This window comes from Gobio gobio (assembly GCF_949357685.1).
Source record: "Gobio gobio genome assembly, chromosome: 2".
Classification (NCBI taxonomy): domain Eukaryota; kingdom Metazoa; phylum Chordata; class Actinopteri; order Cypriniformes; family Gobionidae; genus Gobio; species Gobio gobio.
The window spans coordinates 61,070,518-61,095,672 of NC_137098.1; the positions used below are offsets into that span (position 1 = coordinate 61,070,518).

The window sequence follows — 25,155 nt, forward strand, 5'->3', positions numbered from 1 at the left end:
CTACAAAGTTTGTTAGACCAAAAAGAACGTTAATCTCGCGATAAAAAAATTGACGCCGTTAAAATAGGTTTGCGTTAACGTCGTTAATAACGCGTTTAACTGACAGCACTAATTATTACGTCAACCACATTTACATTATCGTTTTATTATGGAGAGTGATGGAGATGCAACATCGTTAACATTAATGTTAATGTTTTTCTTGTATTTAGCCCTCAGGTATTCCTTACTAATTAGTCACACTTATACTCATTGGTGGTCAAATGTGACCATACACCTTAACTATTTTTTAATTAAATAACCTATATTTTAGATCAATAATATTTCTTGAATATTTTAAGGAGATCTTTGGGTACTAAATGCTATTTGTGCAATAAGCATGTTCCATTAATGACCACTTAATATATTTTCCTTCTAATATTTTACATTATTTATATTACAATTAGTGTAGTAATTAAGGTTAAAATAGAGAATTCCAATGCAAAGAGGCAAATTAGTGTAATTTTGTGGCTGGAAAAATCATAATTTTCACGGCTCTATAATATTAAATATACATGTAGGCCTATCTAGTCTAGTTGCTCAAAAAAGTATTGCAAATCATAACTGCTTACTTATTTTTAAGTTTTGCATTTAAATACATATTTAGACATGATCAAACAAGAGTTCTTTATGTGTGAAATTTTAAAACGTTAATAACTTACATCCTAATATTTGAATGATACTTATATAAGCACACAAGTGAATATTAATGCGAGCAAATATAATTTGACCCAAGAAAAGTTTAAAATAGTGCTAAAAAGGCAAACTTATTTTTCCTTATATGTACAGTAGGCCAATGTTCCCTCTAAGCTGCACGGATGTAAAAAAGAAAGAATAAAAGGCCGCGCAGACGACAGACACAGATGCGAAATGTGGGGAGAAATCCATTTGATTGTAGTTTAAATGAGACATAATTGCAGTGCTCAGTTCTACCGCTATAGAGTTAGCAATGTATCGTGTTAGAGCCGGTGAATGCGGTTTACAGGTTTCATAGAAAGACAATGTCACGTGTGAGCACGCAGCAGTGAGTCGTGTTGGCGATCCAAATCGCTCAAAATGAGAGGCAACAAGAAACACAAAGATGTGGAATAAAACCTCATCATGGTTTCAAGAAGAGTGTCTTGATTAAGTGGTGGAAATAACAGATGATGGACACAGGCAGCACGGTAACAAAACAGACATTTACAGTTACACCCACCACAAGTGTAGTGTGCAAACTCTAAACACCTCAGTAACACGCGTCAGCTTAAATAGATGTGTGTGTGGTTTGGGTTTCAGTGATGTTTAGATGACTATAAAAGAGTTCACATGTTCCCTTGAACATATTTAGCTATTAAATCTATTTAATTACTTCAGTTAGTTTTTTTTTAACAATTGAAGCATTTAAACCGATATAATATAGGCTACTATCAGTTTAAATACTTCCATTAGTTTTTATTATAGGCGATTATAATTGTATTATAGTGGAAGCCGAATAAAGAATTGATCTCACAAGGGGATTGTTTAGGGACCCTTGCCATTAAAACGTCTGAAAACCCCTGATATAGAAAATCTTGGACATTCATAAGCAATAAACAAACATTTAATATAGATGGGTTAATGCTGCCTGTCGCCAATAAATGACTGTACAAAAACACATTAATAACCATCTCAGTGTAATCGCTTAATTTTTCATATTATATTATAAAGAATTGAACTGTCCTGGGGGAGATTTTAATAGTATTTCTTGGTAAAGACGACGTAACAGTTAACTGCACTGTACAATGTGCTTAATTTAGTGACTTCTGAATTAACGGGGGCGGGGGTTTTGTTTGTTTTTTAATATAGCACTAAGTTACATCAATGTTTAAATAAAATAGAAATGGCACATTAAAGTTAAAAGTTATAACTGCATGATGAAACCACTTTTTTGTGAGTGTGTTTACACACGCTGTACAGGTAAAGAATGTTTTTGCTCAGGTGACCAAAATGTCCGCCCAATAGAGAAAAGTTTTGCTCAGCGAGAAAAGAAATTAGAGGGAACATTGCAGTAGGCTATATACATATGAATTGATACTGAATCAAGATCAAAATTGAGAGATACACGCTCAAACTTCAAGAACAAGATGTGCGAGTTTTCAAATTATTTACACAGTGGCCTCATTTTTTATTGGTAAGCTACACTTAAACGTTATGAATTATCTACAGTTATAAAATTAGTCGGAATGAAAAGGAAGTTGTGAGCCTTTTCTTCCCTGTTGTGACTTTCTCGAACAAGACCAAAAAAAAAAAAGTAGGGTGGGACTTGATTGTCAATCGTGAATTGATTGGACGGTTTTGGTTTGCTATTGGTCAATCTCATTTGAGTGACAGGATGTCCCGCCCTCGCGACAGTAAACATGTCATAAGACGGAGGGGGGAGTTATTTTGATTAAAGATTATGTGGGTATATAAATGAAAAGAAAAAGCATGTGCATGGATAAAGCATTTATAATAAAATCTGCAATATTCCACAAAAATCAGTTTTGATTTCTCTTTAAAAAATAAAGTCTTCATTTTGAACTCTATTAATAGTTTAAAAATTAAAACAACAACAACAAATCACATTTGACTTAAATGTTTTGCAGGAAAACGTTTGGTCTTGCCATTTGGTTTGGTATTTTGTTATCTAATGCTATGACATTCAAACATGTTGTGGCTTCAGTACTTTTTATGGGCCACTTTATCTACAGATATTAGCATGTTTGCGTTGTTGGACATTTCAAAATATATAAAGCAAAGAAAATGTACAAGTAATTGAAAGAAAAGACTGCGAAATCTTAAATCTTTGAGTTGTTTCTTAACTGGTCATGCTTCATCCCCACCGGCTAACTTAACGTACATGCTCATTTTCAGCAGTTGGTCAAAACTTTGGTGTAAGGGGACAAATAAATAGTGTCATGCAATAATAAAGATTAACAGGTAGGCTATAGTTTAGTATACTGTACATTTCCATGCTTGACATAAACTCTAAGTCGCAGAAACACTGGTTATCTAATCCTGATAACATTGCCAGAAGCAGGACCCTATCTTACTAAACCAAAGCTTGAATGTCACGGTATTGATTAATATAATGCGTGTACCTCTTCTGAAGCAGACCACAGGCTGGAGTGCTGAGATTACTGTTTAAAAGGACTGAAGGACGTCCGAGTCTGGAGAGCGACCTCAGCATTGTCGCCGCCATCTTCCCCTCTGTCAGTCTGCTGTTTCTGTGGCGGTTGATTCGGTAACGGAGGATTGTCTTACTGCGGCTCTAACGCCGTCTGTCGGTAGGAGGATAACATGGTAGGTTCAGTGCGCATTATACCTACGCACAAATGCCACTAGATGTCAGTCGACTCAGTAGTTATAGTTTTATGGATAGATGCAGCTGCTGGTGTGGTACTATTTGTTGTTAAATGTTTGCCATCTTCCACCAATAATCTTCCTGAAGAATCGTTGCAACCGGATTATCTGAGTCACAAGAACCGGACCAATTTGATTCTTGCGCGAATCGTTCTTTTGAGTCGAGTGCTTTCAATGAATTTGACCAGTCCAGGGGTGTCCAATCCTGACCTGGAGGGCCAATTATTATATTTGTTTTAATTGAACAGAACTCAAGTACAAACATTTATGGCATATTTCAATACATATTCCATGTTGTTGATACAGCATTTTCGAAATTAAATAGGCCTAAAAAAATCAATAAAAATAAAAAGGGGTGAGTGTCTTATAGTAGTTAGGCTAATATAAACAAGTCCAGAGCAGAAAGAAGTTTTTGTCCGTCATACATTGAAGAGATTTTGTAAATAGCTTCAAATCATTCTTCCATCCGTTGAAATGCGGTTTAATCTTTAAAAATGAACATCTGTGTGGATAAAGTGTTTACCTAAAACAATCAAACTGTTTATCAAAAATTACTAGTTTTTATCACTCAGAAACACTCCAACTTTAATTGTGATCACATTTAAAGGGTGTAGCGATATATTTAGATTGTAAAGTTGTGCTTGAACATTAGGTTACAGTACAAGGGCCGATCCTGACCTGGAGGGCCACTGATAGGCAAATCGAACTGACTGATTCATTCAAGAATCGACTCAATTCACAAACTCAAAGATCCGGTCGCTGCGTGCTATGCAGTTACAGTATAGGTACTGTGGTAAACATAGTATTAGCATGATAAATGGTTATGTTAGTGATATTTGTAATTAATTTTCCAGATATGATGTAATCAATATAATATTTATTGCAGACAATTATATACACCACCTTTCAAAAGTTTGGAGTCAGTAAGATGATTTTTAAAATAAATGAATACTTTCTTTACTTTACTTATATGTTTAAATACATTTATATTCATCAAGGATGCATTAAATTGATCAAAAGTGACAGTAAGTACATTTATAATATTACAAAAGATTTATATTTCAAAGAAATTCAGTTGATTCAAACTTTCTGTTAATCAAAGAATCCTGAAAAAAAACACTAGTTTCCACAAAAATATTAAACCGCACAACTGTTTTCAACATTGATAATAATTAAAAAAAATTCTTGAGCAGCAAATCAGCATATTAGAATTATATTAGAATGCATGCTGAAATTCAGCTTGCTCACAGGAATAAATTATATTTTAAAACATATAAAAACAGAAATCAGTTATATTAAATTGTAATAATGTCACAATATTGCTGTTAATAGTACTGTACTATAAGAGACTTTCATCAACATTAAACCCCAAGGCTGTATAATGTGTAGTCAGTGTTGGGTGTAATTAACTAAGTAATCTATTTACTTTTCCCTTGAAAAAATAATCGAAGGGATTACTCTCAATTTTTCTGTAATTTTATCAGTTACTTCTGATGTAATTGCATTAAATACTAGACTATAGAACATTTCTATAGTGGATTTAAAGGTGCACTATGTTAAAAAAAAATCAGTAAAATATCCAAAAACCACTAGGCCAGTGTTTTATATTTTGTTCAGTTGAGTACTTACAATATCCCAAATGTTTCCAACTATTTGTAAATCATGAGAAAATTGCTATTTTAACCAAGGAACCGGGACGTGTGAGGAAGTCGCCTGTCGATTGCGTCATATCTGTGTTACCCTCGGTTTCGTGCTTTACTCTCACTGCAGTGTGAACAAGTGTCATAGCAGCCGCAGAATGGACGCACATAGTAATGTCATAACATAATTTTCAACACACTCAGATGTATCTAATATGATATGTGTTACCTCATACTCATGACCGGAAAAGTGGAAGTGGCGCCGGCGACTGTGTCATAATAAAAGTCCCGCTGCTCGCAAGGCGTGTGTTGTGTTCATCTTATTAACAATCGCTCCAGCGGCCTTGCTCAGCTCCACAACACTCGTCCTGCTCTGCTTCAGACTACAGTAATGTTAATAATCACATCCATGAACATGATTTCTGCCCAAGTCCTATCCCGATTCTTTTCCACCGGCTGTGAGGTGAAGACCACATGTCTACAAGTCATCAAGTTCCGCCTTTGTTTTGAATAGGCGAGCGACCTCTAGCGGACGGAGAAGTTACATAGTGCATCTTTAATGTTGAAATGTATGTTTTTAATGTAATACGTTGGTCAGCTCAAGAATAATTTATGCAATTGTACAGTAAATAGTTTTTTTGAAAGAATTACAAGTGCAGTTTCGTGTCTATCCTTGTATTGTTCAACTGTTCCAGGTTGATATGGGATTTAGAAAAGAATTAGTAATAAGAAGTAATCCAATACTTTAGGGAGAGTAATTAGTACAGTAATCTAATTAGACTGTTGAATATGCAATTAGTAGCTAGTAATTAATTAGTGGACAGGTCCTTAAGGAATATTCTTTTAAAATTGGGCCTATATTACTGTATTCACGAAAATTGTATGTGATCCTATAAATAATGTTCTCATATTTTTCATATCTCGTAGCTGACACCAGTTTGTAATTAAACTAATGCTATAGAAATCACATTCTCAAACACAATAATGAACGCTAAATGTATGTGTATGAGTGTGTATATAAACCACGCATTCAATACTTCATTGATTCTTAGAAAAACAGTGCTTTTATTTCTGATATACTGTGAAAAAATAATTACGTAACATTTTTAAAAAATATTGGAAAAAATCAAAGGGAAATAAAAAAAAAATCAATAACTTTTGTTGTACATCTGTCAAACATTTTTCAGCTACCAAGAACAGTACAGTAAGGTCAACGTTTATTTTCTAAGACACAATTATACAGGATACACTCCTACCAGCAGAAGAAAAGTATTGGAGCAGGAACGTGAGAGAAGTAAATGAACGGATTACATAAAGGTTTTCATATACTCAGTCGCACACACAAAAACACGCATACCTTCATCTGCACGCACTCCTCTGGCCTTAAGCCGGTTTATAAAGTGAGGGAATATAAAAGTCATGTTTTCCTAAGGCCACTCTTTTTGTTCACTCCTTCATATATTCCTTCTTTCTCGTCTTCGTGGAACTTCAAGTTCTTCGATGGGGCGGGGAATGCAAATACTGTCCAGCGGGTCACATGATGTCCCACAAGATTTTCCCCAGGCCATCAGTATAAAGGATGAGTGATTGGCAGCTCAAGATGTTTCCGGATCCTCCTGAACACTCTTGATATCGCACAGGCTCCAACCAATCGTCCGCTTTGTACCGTACCGAGCCAGAAAGTACCATCGCTATAGTGTTTGTCGGCCTTCTTCACGCAATTAAAAACATATCAATACTGCATTTAAAGAGTGCATCACATTGGATGATGTCAAATAATACTTGAAGTCGGAATTACACATGGGAAGTATTTACAGGGCTCGTTTGAAACGTGGACGAAGACGAAAACTAGTCGCAGAGAGCATCTCACCGTTCCGAGGGATTGTCTTCATCCTCAGCCGTCATTGCTTTGACAACGGCATCCTTCAAAACCTGTTGAAGACGGTTCATAGCCAAAGACCACCTCTGGTCCCCGTAAGGTAGTTTTTCGTAATTGGCGGGAAATACTTCAAGTTAATTGTCTGTGTTTGGCACAAATATCAGGTGTGTGTCTGTGTGAATAAGTGAGCGAAAGACTCTCCGATCTCAAACTTCACAACAACAAAGTCTGGGGCGCGAGACGTTAAATTACCACTCCAGACCTCTGACCTTAAATTAGTTCCAATTTGATCTTTGTAATCTTTAAGACGAATGTGATAGCAGCCTGATCTCAGATCAGTAAGGGTGAGATTAGATACCTAAGGCTGGATCAGTTTAAAGGGATAGTTCACCCAAAAATGGAAATTCTGTCATTAATTACTCACTCTCATTTCATTCCAAACCTGTAGGACCTTCGTTTATCTTTGGAACACAAATTAAGATATTTTTGATGAAATCCGACCCCCTTCCGACGCTGTTCATGAAGTGATGGGGAGTCGACTCCAAAAGAGTCGATTCCTCGACTCTGCATAGCTCCAGAGTCGGGGTCAACTCCAGCACACTCGTTGTCGACTCTGTTGCTGTGCTAGATTCGCTCATTTGTTCACTGATTCTCTAATCCTTATGTAGTGCATGGCGATTGAGTGCATTATATAAGCAAGGAGTGAACAACATGAGGAACTCGGACACTGACATATTACACCGTGTCAGAAAGCTGTCGCAGAAACTTTGTCACATATATTTATCCTACATGTAGCTTACTTTCCATAGTTAACCTTGTGTTCATAATCATTAATCATAAAAAACTCAAATAAAGAATAAACACATCAATAAGTGTGCATTATTGTATATATTGTATTACTTTTAGTAGCGTGTCTTTAAAGCTTCAGTGTGTAGTATTTATGAGGGTCTATTGACAGAAATGCAATATAATATACATAACTATGTTTTCAGTGGTGTATAAAGACCTTACATAATGAACCATTATGTTTTTATTACCTTAGAATTAATCATTTCTATCTCCACACACCGCGGGTCCCCTTACAGTGAAGTCGCCATTTTGCGCTGTCATGTTTCTACAGTAGCCCTAAAGGGACAAACTTATATACAGAGGTCTAGCTACTCTCTGCAGTCTCAGATGACGACATCTTCGTCCCGGGTCAGCCACCGTAGCTTCTCTATGTGCTCCGAAAGGGAGGGGGGATGCAACCTCACCACTAGATGCAGCTAAAAATCACACACTGCACCTTTAACTTGATCCAAGCACTTTTTAAGACAATGATCATGTACGCACATGATCATTGTCTTAAAAAGTGCTTGGATCAAGTTAAAGGTGCAGTGTGTGATTTTTAGCAGCATCTAGCATCTAGTTAGCGCCATCACCTGACTATTATAATAATGGCTTGTTTCCACTGAACGGTAAGGTTCAGTTTAGTACGGTATGCAATTTTTTCCGTTTCCATTGTCAGAAGTTGTGAATGGTACCCTAATTCCGAACCGTACCACTTATGGCTCGTTTCCACTGAGCAGTACGGTACAGTACGGTACGGTTCGGTAAACCATGAATTGGGCGAGCGTTTCCATTGCCAACAGTACCCTTTTTGATAGGCGTGGTGTATGCCGGAAAGAAGTAATCAACGTCACTTGATAGGTGTGGTGTATGACGGAAAGCATCGGTTGACGTTGTCGATCCCCCGTCGCACGCGCAAGTGATGATTCTCTGTCAACCAATCAGCATTCTGCAGTGAGTCTAGCTCCACCCTTTAGTACCGTACCACTGTGCTAGGTACTGCAACGGAAGGGCACCGAAAAAAGTGGTACGGTACGGTTCGGCATTTTGGTACCAGTCACAACTTTTGACAGTGGAAATGCAAATAAATGCGTACCGTACCGTACCGTACCGCTCAGTGGAAACGAGCCATTATTTGGCACCCTTCGTTGGGGTACCTAGCACAGTAGTGCAGTACTGGGCGGCAGTGGTTCATGTAGGTTGTTTACAAACTGGAAGGTTGGTGGTTCGATCCCCGGTTCCACCTGACCAAGTGTCGAGGTGTCCATGAGCAAGACACCTAACCCCAGCTGCTCCCGACGAGCTGGATTGCGCCTTGCATTGCTGACGTCGGTGTGTGAATGAGTGTATGAATGGGTGAATGTGAGGCAAATGTAAAGCGCTTTGGATGGCCGTAGGTCTGTTAAAAGCGCTATATAAATGCAGTCCATTTACCATTTAAAGGGTGGAGCTAGACTCACTGCAGAAATGTTGATTGGTTGACAGAGAATCGTCACTTGCGCATGTTCTTTCGACTGTGATTTTCCTTGCAACCTTTGCTCAAACAAAGCGTGTCTTCTTGTGACAAACAGCCACATGCCGAGAACAAGATCTGCTGTATGTCATCCACTGTTGTTTACTGTGTTGCTTTCTTCTTCATGCGAGAATGACGTTGAGCGCTACACCACGTCTTTCAAGTAAGGGTGCTGTTTGGAGGTGGAAACACAAGCCGGATCAGGGTTTAGGGTCCTGAATATTACTGTACCGCACCGCTCAGTGGAAACAAGCCATAAGATAAATTCATTAAAGAATGCCTTCTTTCACGTTTATTTAATTATGACATAATATTCAACCACGGATGTTTTTTTTGTGACTTTTCCCTCTGTAAAATTAGGTATCAGCAACAGGTAGCAACGTTGATGGCTACTAATCATCGCTAAATTGGACTAGTTTTATTTGGACAGACACACTAAAAGTGTTGTTTTAATCAGGGGATTTTAAAATAAATGAATTAAGTGTGTAACGACTGCAATCTTGTATTATTCCTGACTCTTTTTTGAAGTAAAGTAAATAGAGTCGGAGTCGAATCCAAGAAGCCTGGAATCGAACACCCCTATGTTCACCGAAGCACCACAACGCATGCGTGTGATGCTGAATCAGGAGCTGGCCAATACAGAGCCACCGCTCTGACGTAGAACCCGGAAGTGCTGCAATGTGTTTACAACGTGAACAGCATCAGAGACTGACACAGAAGAGAAGAAATGGTTGAATAAAGTCGTTATTTTTGTTTGTTTTTTGGTGCACAAAAACTTCTCGTCGCTTCATAATATTAAGTTCGAACCACTGGAGTCACATGACTATTTTAACAATGTCTTTACTGCCTTTCTGTGCCTTGAAAGTGTTGATAACGTTGCTGTCTATGGAGGGGTCAGAAAGTGCTCGGATTTCATTCCGAAGATGAACAAAGGTCTTACGGGTTTGGAACGACATGAGGGTGAGTAAACAATGACAGAATTGACATTTTTGGGTGAACTATACCTTTAAGACCTTCTCTGCTGTTCCCAACCCTCAAAAAAAAAAAAGGAAAAAAGAAAACTCTGGGTCACTAGCGACCGAATAAATTCGCAAACAACGATAACAAACAAATCTGCATATTTTCTTGTTCGTTGAGGTGAATATCACCCAAATAAAGACTGATACTCTAACGTTGAACCTTTGGTCCAGAATCACTTACAGAAATATGACAAAAAAAAGAAGATTTTCGGTAATATTCAAAACAGAGAGAAAACGCTCTAGCCTAGTGTGCAAATGAGAGATTACATATCGATTATGAGGGTAATCTAAGCTAGAATACTGGAATGCAGTGCAAACAATGACCCCACAACAAAAGCACCATGGAAAAGAGTGGGGCATTCCTGTATATGAATATGTATATAGATTTGTATATATTCCATGGTTCTGAACTATTTGTACGATAGTGAACTAAATGGCCACGTCTGAAAACGGTTAAATGGCTTCCTCAACTGGTCTCTGTCGTGTTGAAATTTAAAGGGTAATGTGTTTTATTGCAAATGCTCAAAAGTGCTTTTTAAATGGAGAGGAGTGCCTTTCTGCGCTGACACGAGTTGGTCGCTGCACTGGAAGGCTACTAACCTGTTTCACGAGGTAGCTCAGCAAGCTGGATAGCCAGGTAGATGCTGATTTACACAGAGTAATAGAGTCTTCTAGACTCAAAGACTGTTGCTTTGGTGATCAAGAGTATAGTATGAGTATCTTGTGCTCCGCAGACTTTCATTTGAGAATAAATGGAAAACAATAATTAGGGATGCCCGATATATCGGCCACCATATCGGTATCAGCCGATATTTGTTAATTTATAATGTTACCGTTTTTAGCCTGATAAGAAAATATGGCTGATATATATAAGCTGAATAAATAATGGATTATTTCCTTCAGCTGAGACACTTCATTTCGCCATGATGGCTTTGAATTTCTTGAAATATGATTGGAATCACTTCAAAAAAGGAAAATAGAGTTAAGTACAACATGTGCAGCACAAATCTGTCATATAGGCTACATAAAATTACATTGAGAACATTATAATTGTGTGCTTGGGACATGGCTTTTAATGGTGAGACTTTTGTTTTTGTAATCAGGCTCTCAAAAAGTATATACAAATTTGGATTTAGACTTATCGGCCAATATATCGGTTTTCATCTTTCAAATATAAAGAATTATCGGTATCGGCCAAAATGTTCATATCGGTGCATCCCTAACAATAATCAAAGATATTTGGATATTTGGGATGCTGGCATTTGTGTACAGTGGGGTCTAAAGATCTTCTCTAATATCCATATATGTATAATTTTTCATTTAGAAAATTTTTAGTGAAAAGTTCTACACATCTCTCGCCCATTATGTTTTTGATTATTAAATATTTTGGTGAATTTGATTCATGCTACCAATAAGAATGCAGTATCACACCGTGTCTACACCTGATGCGACCCATCACAGTGTAGTGTTGGTGTAGACAGCTTCACTGATTATAATGGGTTCTATTGTCTTTTGTCCCGTCACATCACGCCGCTTGTGTCCGGTGTACACACAGTTACTTTAATGCAGTGGTAACCTTTTTAACAACCCCCCCACCCTCATTGTCCACAACAATATTCGACGACCTATGATTTTTTTCAGTTGTTCATGAATTACTGGAAAGGGATTTTTTTTCTAATATTTTTTTACTCGCATATTCTGCCTAATGAAATATTTTTGTGCTCGGCGTTAACTAGATAAAATTGTCTATTCATTATAAAAATGGCCATGGAGTTATACAAGTTTATTAAGTTTCAAGGTCTTAAAAATGATAAGTATGTCCATGTTTTTCAAGGCTGTAGGCTCTTCAAAGAAAAAATAAGATGTTGAGGGGTTACTTAAAAAAATAAGAAATATCTCAGTTTTAATTTAATTTAATGCTTGATTTAAGTCATCTTGAGGCCTCCTGCTTTAATGACTTTTAATATGGTACATTTATTATTACCATATTTAAATCAATTATACAGATTTTTTTCTAAAGTGCCTACAGATGATCCAAGATCACCTCGGCCTTTAATGGAAGAAAGGAAATCGTGACTTACATTTGATTAGTGACCTAGAAATAGTGTAGAACCTTATACATTTCTGCTTCGTTTAGCTTTCCCTGTCTTAAATGTATTATTTAATTTTACATTTTTTAAATGCTGAAACTTTCAGTTTATTTTAAAATGAAAAAGAAATTGTGGTCTCAGACTTTTGGACCTTACTGTACATTGTGCAGTTTGCCATTAAATGTAATTTTAAGCTCTACTAAGCTTAAGGAGAGAAGTTGAAGAAGCCATTGAAGAGAATTCATACATGTATCTCATATGACCATCTCTGTGAGAGACCACTGTTAAACAGACTATAAGCCTATAAGAGGCACCCTTCATTTCTCAGGAATCACCTTTGTGATCATGCTTATTAAAAGCATTCAGAATTGATCAATCTTTTATTAGATCTTTTCTAAACATCAGTCTTTCTTGATTGTGACTTTCGCTTTCAGCTCCTGCAGCTGAGAAATAAATGCTAAGACGCTCTTGCCCTGCATCCCGTTCTCTTTTCTCGGCCTGTGTTTACTTTGAGCTTCGCCCTCCGTGTTCATCCCGTGTATCTGTGTAAGTGTGTGTACTTATATGGCCGATATCGGCATTAACATCAGCGTAACTTGCGTTACGTACACGTGATGCTTCTCTCTTACACATGTGTCTGCATCCTCTGTGTGTGTCGGTGGGAGTAATCGGAATGCTGGGAGGTGTATGAGAACCGTGTGGAACTGCCATATTTCCCAAGTCCAGTCTCTGGGGTTCCGGTCCCGCCTCCTGCGCCAACGTTCGGCCCGACCCCGTACATCTCATAAGCCGGCCCCCCTTCTAACGGGGCGAGGCTGGGAGGAGCAAAACCCATCCTAAATGCCGGATAGTGCGACGGGTAGCCATAATTTTCGTATCCAAGCTGAGCGGTAGAGTCCAAGAGGCTGCATTCAGCAGGGAAGTCGCTAGTCTGTGGGCCAGAACTGGGCGGAGGCTGCTGGGACTGCCCAGCGCGGGTGAACGTGTTGAATTGGGCATAGCTGTTGTGTGAGAGTCTAGAGGGAGGACGAGGATCGTAGCAGCCCGCTCGTGACCCTGGAGCCAAGCTGCTTGGTGTTCCCGGACCTGCCGTAGCTCCAGGAGCTCCAGAGCTACTGCTAACCACGGCCGCAGCGCCCCCTGGCTGGCCGGTGGTGCGATAGTCTGAGTAGTGCATGGATCGGGAAGCGGGACGTCCCTCATCATGGGTGGAAGCTCGCACGTTGTAGTAGCCGTTTGTTGGGTCCTGTAAAGAAGGTAAAATCTTCAGTGACGTTTTTTTTTTTGACAAAAACGAAAAGTGCTATGTACAAACATATTCACACTAATAGGGGTGTTGAAATTAATTGTTGCATCGATGCAGTAATAGATCATAATCGAGTATAGCCTACTGACGTTTCTCTGACATCATTCGTCACAAGCCGCTTTTCCATTACCCTTCAAATTGCGCAAATTTAAAATTTAAAATACGCCCATTTCACAAAAACTCCCATATATCACAAAAAAGTTTTTACGCTCGCATGAGGTGGATTTTCAGGCAATTTGAAAAAGGAAATTTTCGCAAAACTGCAATGGAAACAGTTTTTTCGCATTTACAGGTCACCTGGCGTATGTAAAAGTGTGTTATTTTTTAAAGGAACACGCCGACTTTTTGGGACTTTAGCTAAGTCCATACATACCATTCTCATCTCCATGCGTGCCATAGCTCTGTCTGACGCACCCACCGCTAGCCTAGCTTAGCACAAAGACTGGAGGTAAACGGCTCCAGCTAGCCTACTGCTCAATAAGTGACAAAATAATGCCAACATTTTCCTATTTACATGTTGTGATGTGTCTAGCTACATTGTGTACTAAGAACGACGGAAAATGAAAAGTTGCGATTTTCTAGACCGATATGGTTAGGAACTATACTCTCATTCCTGCGTAATAATCAAGGAACTTTGTTGCCGTACCATGAGTGCAGTGGCGCAATGATATTACAATAGCCTGAAAATAGGCTAACTTCCGTCAACATAACCAACGTGACAACCTTGCACAGAGAGCGTGCTGGGGACTATTTTCAGGCGCTGCGTAATATCATTGCGCCGCTGCACCCATAGTACAGCAGCAAAATTCCTTGATCATTACGCAGGAATGAGACCACAAATGAGAAACACCCACAAACACCCCATACGTGGACGCTCCCAAGTATAAGGTGCTTTCATTAATGCTTGGATAACACGCCTACGCCTTCGATTAAAAACAATGGCTAGTGCAGTGGCTGGGATATAAGTAAACGTACCAACATACGTAAGCATAATTTTTGGAATGACTTATCGCGAGAGGAAACAAAAATACGTTTTAGTCACATAACATCGGTAAATGGAAACGCCGTCATTTCGCAATACTCTTTTATCGACATTAAGAAAATATCACAAAAGTTTTGCACAAACCTGTAATGGAAACGCGGCTACATACGTGCTTCTCGCGCTAGCGTAAAATGGCGGAGGGAGGCAAAACACAAAAGCGAGTAATAAAAAATTATATTTATTTTATTAAGAAAGGCATTAAATGAATCAAAAGAAATAGTAACTGTATATTTATCAAAGACTCCTGAAAACACGTATCACTTTTTCCACACAAAATTATGAACTGTTTTCAACATGGATAATAATAAGAAATGTTTCTTGAGCACCAAGTCAGCATGTAAGAATGATTTCTCACGGATCATGTGACACTGAAGACTGGAGTAATGGCTAATTTCACAGTATTGCTAGGGTGAGCATAGAGATTTTATAAAGCATTTACATCATATAGACCCCACTGTAGAAACTATGGATTTAAAAAAAAAATGCATTAGAACCACTGTCTTGGGTCTGGAAATATGTTTCCCATTCATTTTCTCCATAGCGATTATAAAAAAAATAAAAATGTTAAGCCATGAACTGAACCGAACCGAACAAAACAACTGAATGAATAACTGAAAATCAGAGGGGAAAAAACAAACTTTCTTGACCATTATAAAATTAATACAACATTTTGGTAGTCATTGGTAGTTAATACAATGTTGCAAATTTCTCTACGGAGAAATGAATGGAAGTTTTGCGTGTGGAACCTGACTGTGGAGGTCTATAGAAGCTGCCTGTTTTTCTAAAACACAATACAGGTCATATATCACTTGTGTTAGTGTGTGAAGCATAGGAAGTGTGTCTATTCACCTTGAGCTCGTAGTCCTGGCGGGTGTCCAGCGTGTCACTGCGTAACTCCTGTTTGAGGTCAATGTCATCTTTAAAAGGCTGGGAGGAGGGAGAGAGGGTCACAGAAGGTAAAAACTAAACCATAAACGACAAGAGAGCAACCAAGAGGGGGAGAGAGATGCAACGTAAGAGGGGAGGAAAACCAACAGGAGATAAGAAGAAGAAAAGAGAGGAAGGATATAAAGGAAGAGAGGGAGGTTGAGAGAGAAAAAGGATTAATTTTAGCTTTGGAAATGTTATTTGAGAGGAAATACATTAGAGGAAGTAAAGGTGATTAGTAATAGTTTTTTGTAAAATGTTAAAGTGTCTTTCTGTCATGACAACTCTGTGTTTGGCATGGTAATGGATATGTTGATATGTTTGGTCTTGGCGGAATAGATCTGCTATAGTGTACATGAATTACCAATTGCAGATATATATACAGGTGGAGCTGGGGAAGGTGGAAGGTTTCTGAAAGCGCTGTTACTGCTACAGCAAATGCCTTTCAAAGTATTTGAAGGTTGAGCAGTGAGCTCATTGGCTACTGATACAGCAGGAACCAATCAGCTGTGCCCTATACAGAATTATGTGATTGCCAGCAGAGTTAAAGACCAATCAGCCTGCACCATCTAGAGTTTCATGACAGAAATGTAGATCAATTGAAAGCAGCTTTTGTGTCAGTGAAATAATGCTGAATAATTGTAGGTACAATTTATTCATACAGATCAAATCTTCTGGTCACAAGTAATAATTAAGTGTATATTTCAGCGTTATCAATGAAATAGTTAGTGTCAGTGTTGTTGTATCATCTTCACAAGACAAGGCACAATTACCACTGGAAAAAGACACGACATTGAATCAAGATACATTTTTACTCAATATTACCATATTTTTAATAAAATGAATATTATGCAAATGATCCTTTCTACATTTTACAAAAGAAGTCCAGATCTTTTCAGAACGATAAATGATAATATTCTTGACAAAATGTAGTAGTTGTGAGCAACAGAACTGTTCATGAGTTTGAACTTAGCTCATCTCAACAAAATTCTTTAAAGCAATAGAGGGTTACACTTTATTTCGATAGTCCACAGTAGACATTATACTATAAATGTCTAATTCTCATTAGAGCGGTGTTGGGAAGGTTACTTTGGAAATGTAATAGGTTACAGATTACAATTTACCCTATTTAAAATATAATAAGTAGTGTAATTATTTCAATTACTTTATTAATGATTACATTTGATTATTTTTTTAAATTTCGAACAAATGTTTCCGACTGATTATCATTTTCAAACATCTAAACCAGGCAGGGTTAACCTTACAGTAGTTTTCAACACTGATTACTGTCAGACTTTTTCAAAATCCTTCAGCACTTGAATTATTCTGAGGTTAAATACAGATTTCTGGATGAAATGATTTAGAAATATCCAGCACTGGAACACATTTTTATCACTCGCCATGGTAGCAACTCTGAGACAGGTTGTAGCCTAAAGGCAATGTGAATTGATGTAATTGGCAGACGTGATGCGCTGCAAATTCAAACAAGAGAGCCAATCAAAAGCATCAGAATAGCATAGCTTTACTAAACGGCCTTTAAATGGCATTGTGCACTCAAAAACAGGCAAAGCAACAGATTAATATTATTCAACATATCCTAACTTTTTACAGAAAATATTCAGATGTAACCCCGTTTGTAATCGTTAACATTTTCATAAACAAGGACACCTTAAAATAAAGTGTAACCCTTTTATTTTGTCATTAAATTACAAAACGCTGTTACATGTATTAGTAGACTATTAGGTTAGTGTTAGTAGAATAAGTTGACCTGTACCATCAAAATAAAGTGTTAGCAGATATTAAGCAGAGAGTCTACTAATACTCTAATGACTGCTAGTTACTATTTACTACAAAGGTATTTATAGTTAGTAGTATATCTCAAGTAAACTGACGGTATAAAGTGTTACCAGTGCAGAATAATTACAAAAAAATGTGTTTTCAGGTTAAGTACTACCTTATTTTAAATAATGAAACTATTTTACTTCATGATCTCAAAGTCCCTCTACAGCCTTTGGTTATTGCTGTCGTGTTGTCAAAAGTACTCACAGAGTACATGGCCTTAACCATGCGTGTTGCAGTGGAGACGCTACCCGAGTCTTCCTCCAGGCTGTGGGTCTCTTTGTTTATGGTCTCTACCTTGATATCTGGCTTGCCGAGCGTGACCCCTCGACGACCTGGAAAGTAAACATCCCAGTAAACCACTAGATTCATTGCTGCTACAAACATGTTTTTGACGTCTTTGTGGCTATTATTGATGTTCTTAAATATGGCTGACTGCCCTTGGGTTTTGTGAGTTTTTAAAGGCACTTTTTGCCTCTACATTCTCAAAGACAAATGTGCATGTTGCTGTTTGAAAGACTCACTATTTCAGATTATTGTTGGATTAGATTTATTTTTACACAGCTCACTAGACAGGGGTGCGTTTTCCGTACAACGACGTAATTTGCTGCTTAACTGCCTTGGTATGATGCATAGTCACGACTTTTTCCCGAAACCGTATTGTTGCAAATTTGTCATTCAACCACGTTGGTTAATGATTTAAATTTTGCTATAAATTACAGACATGGCATCTGAGGACGAACTCATTTTTCGAAGTAATTTTGCTTTATTTCCAGATTCAATCATAGGCTCGTTCTTGTGGACTAGAGCACGTACGCACATGCACACTCTTCAAAAACAGTGCTTCAAATAAAAAAAAAAATCAGTTTTCCAAAAATGTTAAGCAGCACCCAATCATCATATTAGAATGATTTCTGAAGGATCATGTGACACTGAAGACTTTCATTACAGGAATTCAGCTTTGCATCACAGGAATAAATTACCTTTTTAAAATATACTAAAATAAAAATGTGAAAATGGCATATTTTCTTAGCGATAGATGCTATTTAGACTAAGTGAAAATAGTGGTATATTCTATTTACACCATGTAAAAGTAGCAGTTCTTTGCAATATGTGTAAATAGTAATTAGATGCTATTTATATTTTATTTTGACAGATACATACTATTTGCACCTCAGTATTGTTGTACATTAACAGGATGCAATAATAGCATAGAGTGTAAATTATTATATTTATTACAATTATTAAATGGGTGCTGCCTTAATGGGACAATAAAAGCCCTCCCTACACCTACCCCAACCCCTACCCAATAAATGCTTTTATTATTAGGATATGGATAATCTAGTGTTCATTAGGCACTTTATTTCCAATTTTAGAACATTTCTCTTCGGTTCGGTTTGGTTCTGATGGCTTGTCACAACCTTGTTTTTTGCTTTTCTATTCATAAGCGACAGGAACAGCAAGAGGTTGAGAAAAAAATATATATATATATTGCAATACTCTTTCTTTATTCTACTTAAAATAATTGTAAAACTTAAACTTAAAACTTTACTTTAAAAAAAAACCTTGTACATATTCCTAGAGTATAGTATAATATAAAATAAATATATATAAAGATGTTCACTGTCAGCTCAGAGCTGTACAGCAGCATTTAAGTATGAAATTGAATTACAGTTTTTCTCAGTCGCTTTGGTACATTTCTCGAATCATCCTCGACATTTGCAAAACAGCAAGTGCATTTCTCAAAACAATTCGTACAAATAGCAAAACACCATGGATTACCTGCAAAAGCCAGTCTCTTGCTCAAAATCCTCAGTTCATCTCTCAAAAGTAAATACCGATATCTGTGTCAATGAACATGTCAGTGCCATCAGAATGACAAGTCCTTGTGTCATTGTGTACGGATAAGAGTCAAATTGCTTAGTCATATTGTCAATATAACAGTGTACTCTGGAGGGATGTTCTGATGTAAATATGGCTAAAATTTTGATGACAATTATTGTAAATTGTAGGTTACACTTTAGTGTATGTGGGAGTTTGAATGCAAGAGACTGGACAAGATTCACATTTATGCTTTTACTGTTTGTACTGTAATTTGTTGACAGACCATGTCATTGCGATACAGAAAGGAAAAGACAGCACTGCATAGCACAAAGAAAAAAAAAACAGAAAAACAAAAGTAGAAATGTGAACGTCTAACGGAAATGTATAGAAATATGCTTGACATTTTATGACAACTTGTTCAACCATTTTGCATGTAAAGACTTCTGCTATGAACTAATGCCTAAATGTTGTGGGGGGTGAGACTATTCAACAGAGACCCATTATAATACAGTTTGATCAACATGACATAAGCAACTGATAATGTAGGAAACAGCAGAGAATTGTACATAATCATTTGCATGGATGTACACAAGCATTTGCAACTTGTTCAAATAAATGAGAAACTGCTTTTTTGATGTGCACAAGTGACACAATGATGTGAAGATTGAACAGGTAGCTTTGAGAATTTCAATTCTGATCTGAGAAATGTACCAAAGCGACTGAGAAAAACTGTAATAAATGTAAAAATAAAACATAGACTTCACTATAAAATATACATTGATTCTTATTAAAGCTACTATATTAGTTTTTCAGTCAAGAGCAGTGAGTGATTTTCTTTGTCTTTTGTTGTTGTATTAACATTAAAGGGATAGTCCACTCAAAAATTAAAATTCTGTCATCGAGAAATGAATCCAGGTTTGGAACAATATTAGAGTGAGTAAATAATGACATAATTTTAGAGGTTTTCCCTTTAAGGACAGCGTGTTCACTACTGCACTGCTGTCAATTTAAGACTATCTAATATACAGACACGCCGTTTTTACTTTCACTTTAGACATAACCGACTGTGTTTATGTTAACCTTGTGTGTATTTGACAGTATTAGTGCAGTAAGACGGCTACTTAGTCCAGTAATCACGTGTTTGACAGGCGTTTAGTGCGCGCGCTCGGAAAAGCGCATGTTAAAACCGTGCACAAGCACGCAAATCAAATGTTTAACCGGCAAGGCTGTAAAACGCATGCAAACAATGAACTTTCGTGATTGTGAATAACTATAGTGTTCCGTGAGTATAACTCTACCACTAACGTGTGATGTGAATGTATGTGGCGTTGTTCAGTATTGGGATGGAGGCAAATGATAGAATTTGTCGAAAAATAATTAATTAAATGCAAAACCGGAAAAAAAACGCTATTCACAAGCGCGTATTGAACCGTGAATGCCATGAATATTATATTGAGAATTGTGGCATCCCTAATAGGCACTCTGTTTTTTTCATTCCTAATAATTGTGGAAAAAAGTGTAAGAGAACTCTTTTGGTGGGCTCTGATAACTTACTTCCTTTGCGTTGCCGGTACAAAAACAGCACTAATGCTAGTAAACACAGGAGAAGCAGAATGGAACAGCCGACGGTGCCACCCGCAATGATCCCAACTGGCACTATTTCTGTGGCAAAGAACAAAAAGAAAAAGATAAGCACCACTATGTATTTTTAAATTTGAGCTTTTTGCCTTTAATCATCAGGACACAAAGGACAGATAGAAAGAGGAAATGGTATCGAGATATGACGCAGATCAGACTCGTGCGTCACAGGTCTTGTGTGTTAACCGCTGCACTGTCTATGAACCAGTATAACTGTACTTACAAACTGTAGATTGAATAGAGAGAACTCTTAACCTGAGTTGATGCGACCTGAAGTAAATTTAAGAGATTCCATTCAAGATATTTATTATTGAAGACTGTGCTCTTTTACTTCAGTAGAGAAGTCTACTGTACTCTGAAGATGACGCAGCAGCACAGTGAATTTTTAAAGACTCCAACTGTACAAATCTTTTTCTTTAAGTTTCATGACTGGGTAGATTACTTACCAACTCCATTACATTACTGAATACAAATTACATGATGAAAACTGTAGCTAGTTATAAATATTACATTACACATTTTAGGTAATATAATCAGCCTAATTTTTGATTACTTTTGACCTTACTTTTAGCTTGAACTTATCGCATATATTTGATTACGATAATCTTGTACTATAGTGATATAAAATGACAGAGATGATACATTTATGTTGAAAATTTGTCATGAGCAAAGTCAAATCCATTAAATGTAACATTACTTCAGGGTTTCGCAAACTTGGGGTTGTAAAGGAACTGCAGGGAGTTTGTAAATTGATGAAAATAATTAGTTAAACCATAAACATTTAACATTTTAAAATAAAAAGCATTATGCTGTTTGAGTAATTCCACAAAACTGACTTTCTGAACATACATAAGGACAAATAAAATAAATAAAAAGATGAATTAGTGAGAAGCAATACATTATAAATAATTGACTGCCATTTTGTAAATATTAAATAATCATGTGATCAATAAAAATGTAGTCTAATAGTGAGTATTTTAAATGCAATATAATCTAATTACAAATAAATAATTTTAGGAATCTGATTATGTAATCCAGATGAAATATAATCAGTTACTACCCAGCACTATACTTAAGATTGTCACATAAGGGCCTGGTTTCACAGACAGGGTTTAGATTAAGCCAGGCCTTAGTTCAATTAGGACATGTAAGTAGCTTTTATAAACGTGCCTTAGAAAAAAACATTACTGGTGTGCATCTATATTTTAAGATATGTCAGTGCAACTTGCTTTCAGTTAAAACAGCTCAAACATGCATTGTCTGTGAAACCAGGGGAAGATTCAGCAGCATCGTATATGTGATAAGGCAGGCACGTATCCTTACCCGTCTCCTCCAGTGAGATGATCATGGTCCCCGGTCCGAATGCATTCCACGCAGTGCAGTTGTATGTGGACTGGAAGTCTGACTCCATCACGTTGTTGATGGTGAGGGTGGACAGCACTGCGCCGCCCTGTGAGGACAGTTTGCTCTGTTCTACCGTGTATCGCTCTGATAGGGTCCCCTTCTCTTTTTCCCATACATTCTCCTTCCATGCCCATACCTGTGGAAAACACACAGAGATCACACATGCACTTGACCATTAAAATCTCCAATACGTGTCAGCGAAACTCTGAATACACCAATCAGGCATAACATTATGAAGTGAATAACACTGATTATCTCCTCATCACGGCACCTGTTAGTGGGTGGGATATATTAGGCAGCAAGTGAACATTTTGTCCTTAAAGTTGATGTTGATGATGCATTTTTATTTTTTTCACAAATCACTACTATTAAGTCTTTGGGTTTTGCAAATATTTAACCTATGAAAAGTATTAAAAAGAGCTTGTGACTACCACTCCACTCAATCCTCAAACTGTCGGTAACTTCTCATTGAGAATGAAGTGATACATTTTGGACCATCTCTGCATGTTCGCAATGCAAAGGTAAAAAAGTACAGCGTTTTCTTTATTCAAGAAACACTATATATATAAAGGACAATGTTTTATGTATTTGAGGAGTGGAGAAGAGTGTCGTAGTCTAGCATTTGTCATTGAGTCACAGCCAGTACTGTTTTAAATAGCCTGTGCGAAGCACTTCATTTTTAATGAGCTTTGGACAGAAACTGAGCGCCCGCATAGCTACAGTAAACTTTATAACTTGTAAGATGATGAAAACGTAATGTGATGCACTTACTGCCTTAGATGTGGCAGTTCTAATGATGAACAAAACACGCATGTCCGATATGCGCTGGTCAAAAACCTCGTAACTCTCTTTGAGCGTTTTTAAAAATACAGTGTTTTTTCCATTTCCTCTAAAGTAGCATTTTTGGGGATACAAGGTTTCTGCCTGACAACGACGATTATTTGGATTCTCAAAATGCTTCAGCAAAATGGTCACCTGTCTTCCTAGGCTCCACATGGAAATACAAAACTACATAAAAATATAAAATGAACAATGTATTTAACAAATAAATAAACAAATAAATAAAAGTACTGAAAATATACGAAAAACATTTCCTTTCATATTTCAGTATCCCTAAGGTGAACATTAAAAATTATACATATAAAAATATTGCCTGACAAATACTGTAAATAAAATAAAATAAAGTAAAATAAAATCACTGTCATCTGCAGTGGCCCTGCAAGAAGCAAGTGGACCGAAAATAATACAATAGATGTACCTTTTAAACAGGAGCGAAGAAAGAAATCCTTTATAAATATTTAGGACTTAAAAAGCATATTCAAGTGCATAAAATGTACCTGAACTGTATCTGCTTCACATTGCCCGCATGAACACATATTTCACACCGGCAATGGGATAAATGGCCTTTCTGTGCTGAAACATGTGGCTGGATAATGGCGAGAAAGCACCAGTTTTCCTTTCAAAACCACTAAAACTGTTGTATTATTCATGTGGAGCTGTGAGAATATTTAAAAATGCATACCTCCACATGCTCATGGTAAGCTTCCATTTACTTCACAAACCAAGACATTTGAAAAAGCTACAGCATTAAAAGGAACGACTGCTCTGTTCCCATATTTCATATTTCATAAATCTCATCCTGGAGATGCATCGGGCCTGAGCCGAGAGTCATTTTAAATTAGAATCACTTGTAGGTTCAGAGAAAGGATGCGTTTGAAAGCCACATATACTGAGCAACAGCAGAGAGTGTTACTTTTTGGATCAGGTCTAGTTTGAGTTAGTCTTAACCTAAAGACTTTAAGAGCTAATGAGCTCATTATGTGTCTAAAGTGAAATGTGCTTAAAAATGAAACCAGCTTTCCCATGGGATTCCACATAGTGAATAACAGCAAAACAGTGAAATTGGTTATTAGAATTAATTAGGAATATTTGAATGAAATGTAAATGTACTGTGACTCACAATCTTGTCAGGGGGAGGGGTGCTGGCAATATAACACTTGACTTCCCCTCTCTCCCCTCGAACTGCATACTGGACCGGTTCGCTGGAGATGATGGGTGGACCTGCTCAAACATGCATAAACGACAGAAACCATAGTATCAGAAAAACTACTTTAAACCTATTACGTTCTAACTGGTTTTGCTTTAGGCAGTGCTCTTTTAGTATACCCCAGAGATACTTTTATAGTTTTTATTCATATTTTAAATTTTAACTTTTTAGTAATTTTGTCTTCATGTTTAGTTGTTTTAGTACATCAAGTTAAACTAAATGAAAATGAGAAATGTTTTATTGACAACTATCTGAAATAAAATAAGTTGGTATTTCAGTTCAAGTTTATTTTACTTCAAGTAAAAAATTGTATGGTTTAATTTTAGTTAACTATAATAACCCTGGCTTTAGGAACAAGAACCAAACATCTTCATATAAAAATATATATATCATTTTTTTTTTTTTTTTAAATCACACACTGAATGTATTAAGGCTACTTTTGCGTCAGACATGCACCGCAGCCTCTACGCCATGGGCTACGTGTCGATTTTCATTTATACTTCTGCGTCGTTGTCCATGTCGATGTGCAATTACATATGCAGAGGGAGCATGATAACCCCTGAGAGAGGGGTCCTGGCAGACAAATCACAGCGATTGTGGTCCACATTTTTGGAGAGGTGCACGTCAGGCTATGCGTACTACACACAGCCTACATTGTGGCTACAGCATACACTTGACGCAGAAATGTTTTGAAATTATTTTTGCATAGCAAATATATACAGGTGGAGCTGGGGAAGGTGGAGGGTTTCTGAAAGCGCTG

At 37.1% G+C, this 25,155-nt stretch overlaps 2 protein-coding genes across 3 annotated transcripts in view; both read right to left on the reverse strand.

Annotated features, from left to right (window-relative positions):
* Positions 1–3,325, reverse strand: part of ndufs2 (NADH:ubiquinone oxidoreductase core subunit S2) — a 28,954-nt gene extending 25,629 nt beyond the window's left edge. The window contains exon 1 of the mRNA XM_079841980.1: positions 3,138–3,325. Within this exon, the coding sequence (XP_079698106.1) occupies positions 3,138–3,238 (101 nt within the window). The 5' untranslated portion in view covers positions 3,239–3,325. The remainder of the gene's footprint in view (positions 1–3,137) is intronic.
* A 6,269-nt stretch (positions 3,326–9,594) lies between these two features.
* kirrel1a (kirre like nephrin family adhesion molecule 1a) overlaps positions 9,595–25,155 on the reverse strand; it is a 62,164-nt gene continuing 46,603 nt past the window's right edge. Inside the window, exons 10-15 of one of the 2 annotated variants that reach the window (XM_079811136.1) lie at positions 24,309–24,409; positions 22,268–22,484; positions 20,861–20,968; positions 17,690–17,817; positions 15,566–15,643; positions 9,595–13,614 (exon numbers count right to left, since the gene is read on the reverse strand). In XM_079811136.1, coding sequence (XP_079667262.1) covers positions 12,994–13,614; positions 15,566–15,643; positions 17,690–17,817; positions 20,861–20,968; positions 22,268–22,484; positions 24,309–24,409 — 1,253 coding nt within the window. In that variant the 3' untranslated portion in view covers positions 9,595–12,993. Of the gene's footprint in view, positions 13,615–15,565; positions 15,680–17,689; positions 17,818–20,860; positions 20,969–22,267; positions 22,485–24,308; positions 24,410–25,155 lie in introns of both variants that reach the window. The other variant, XM_079811135.1, reaches the window with a different exon arrangement.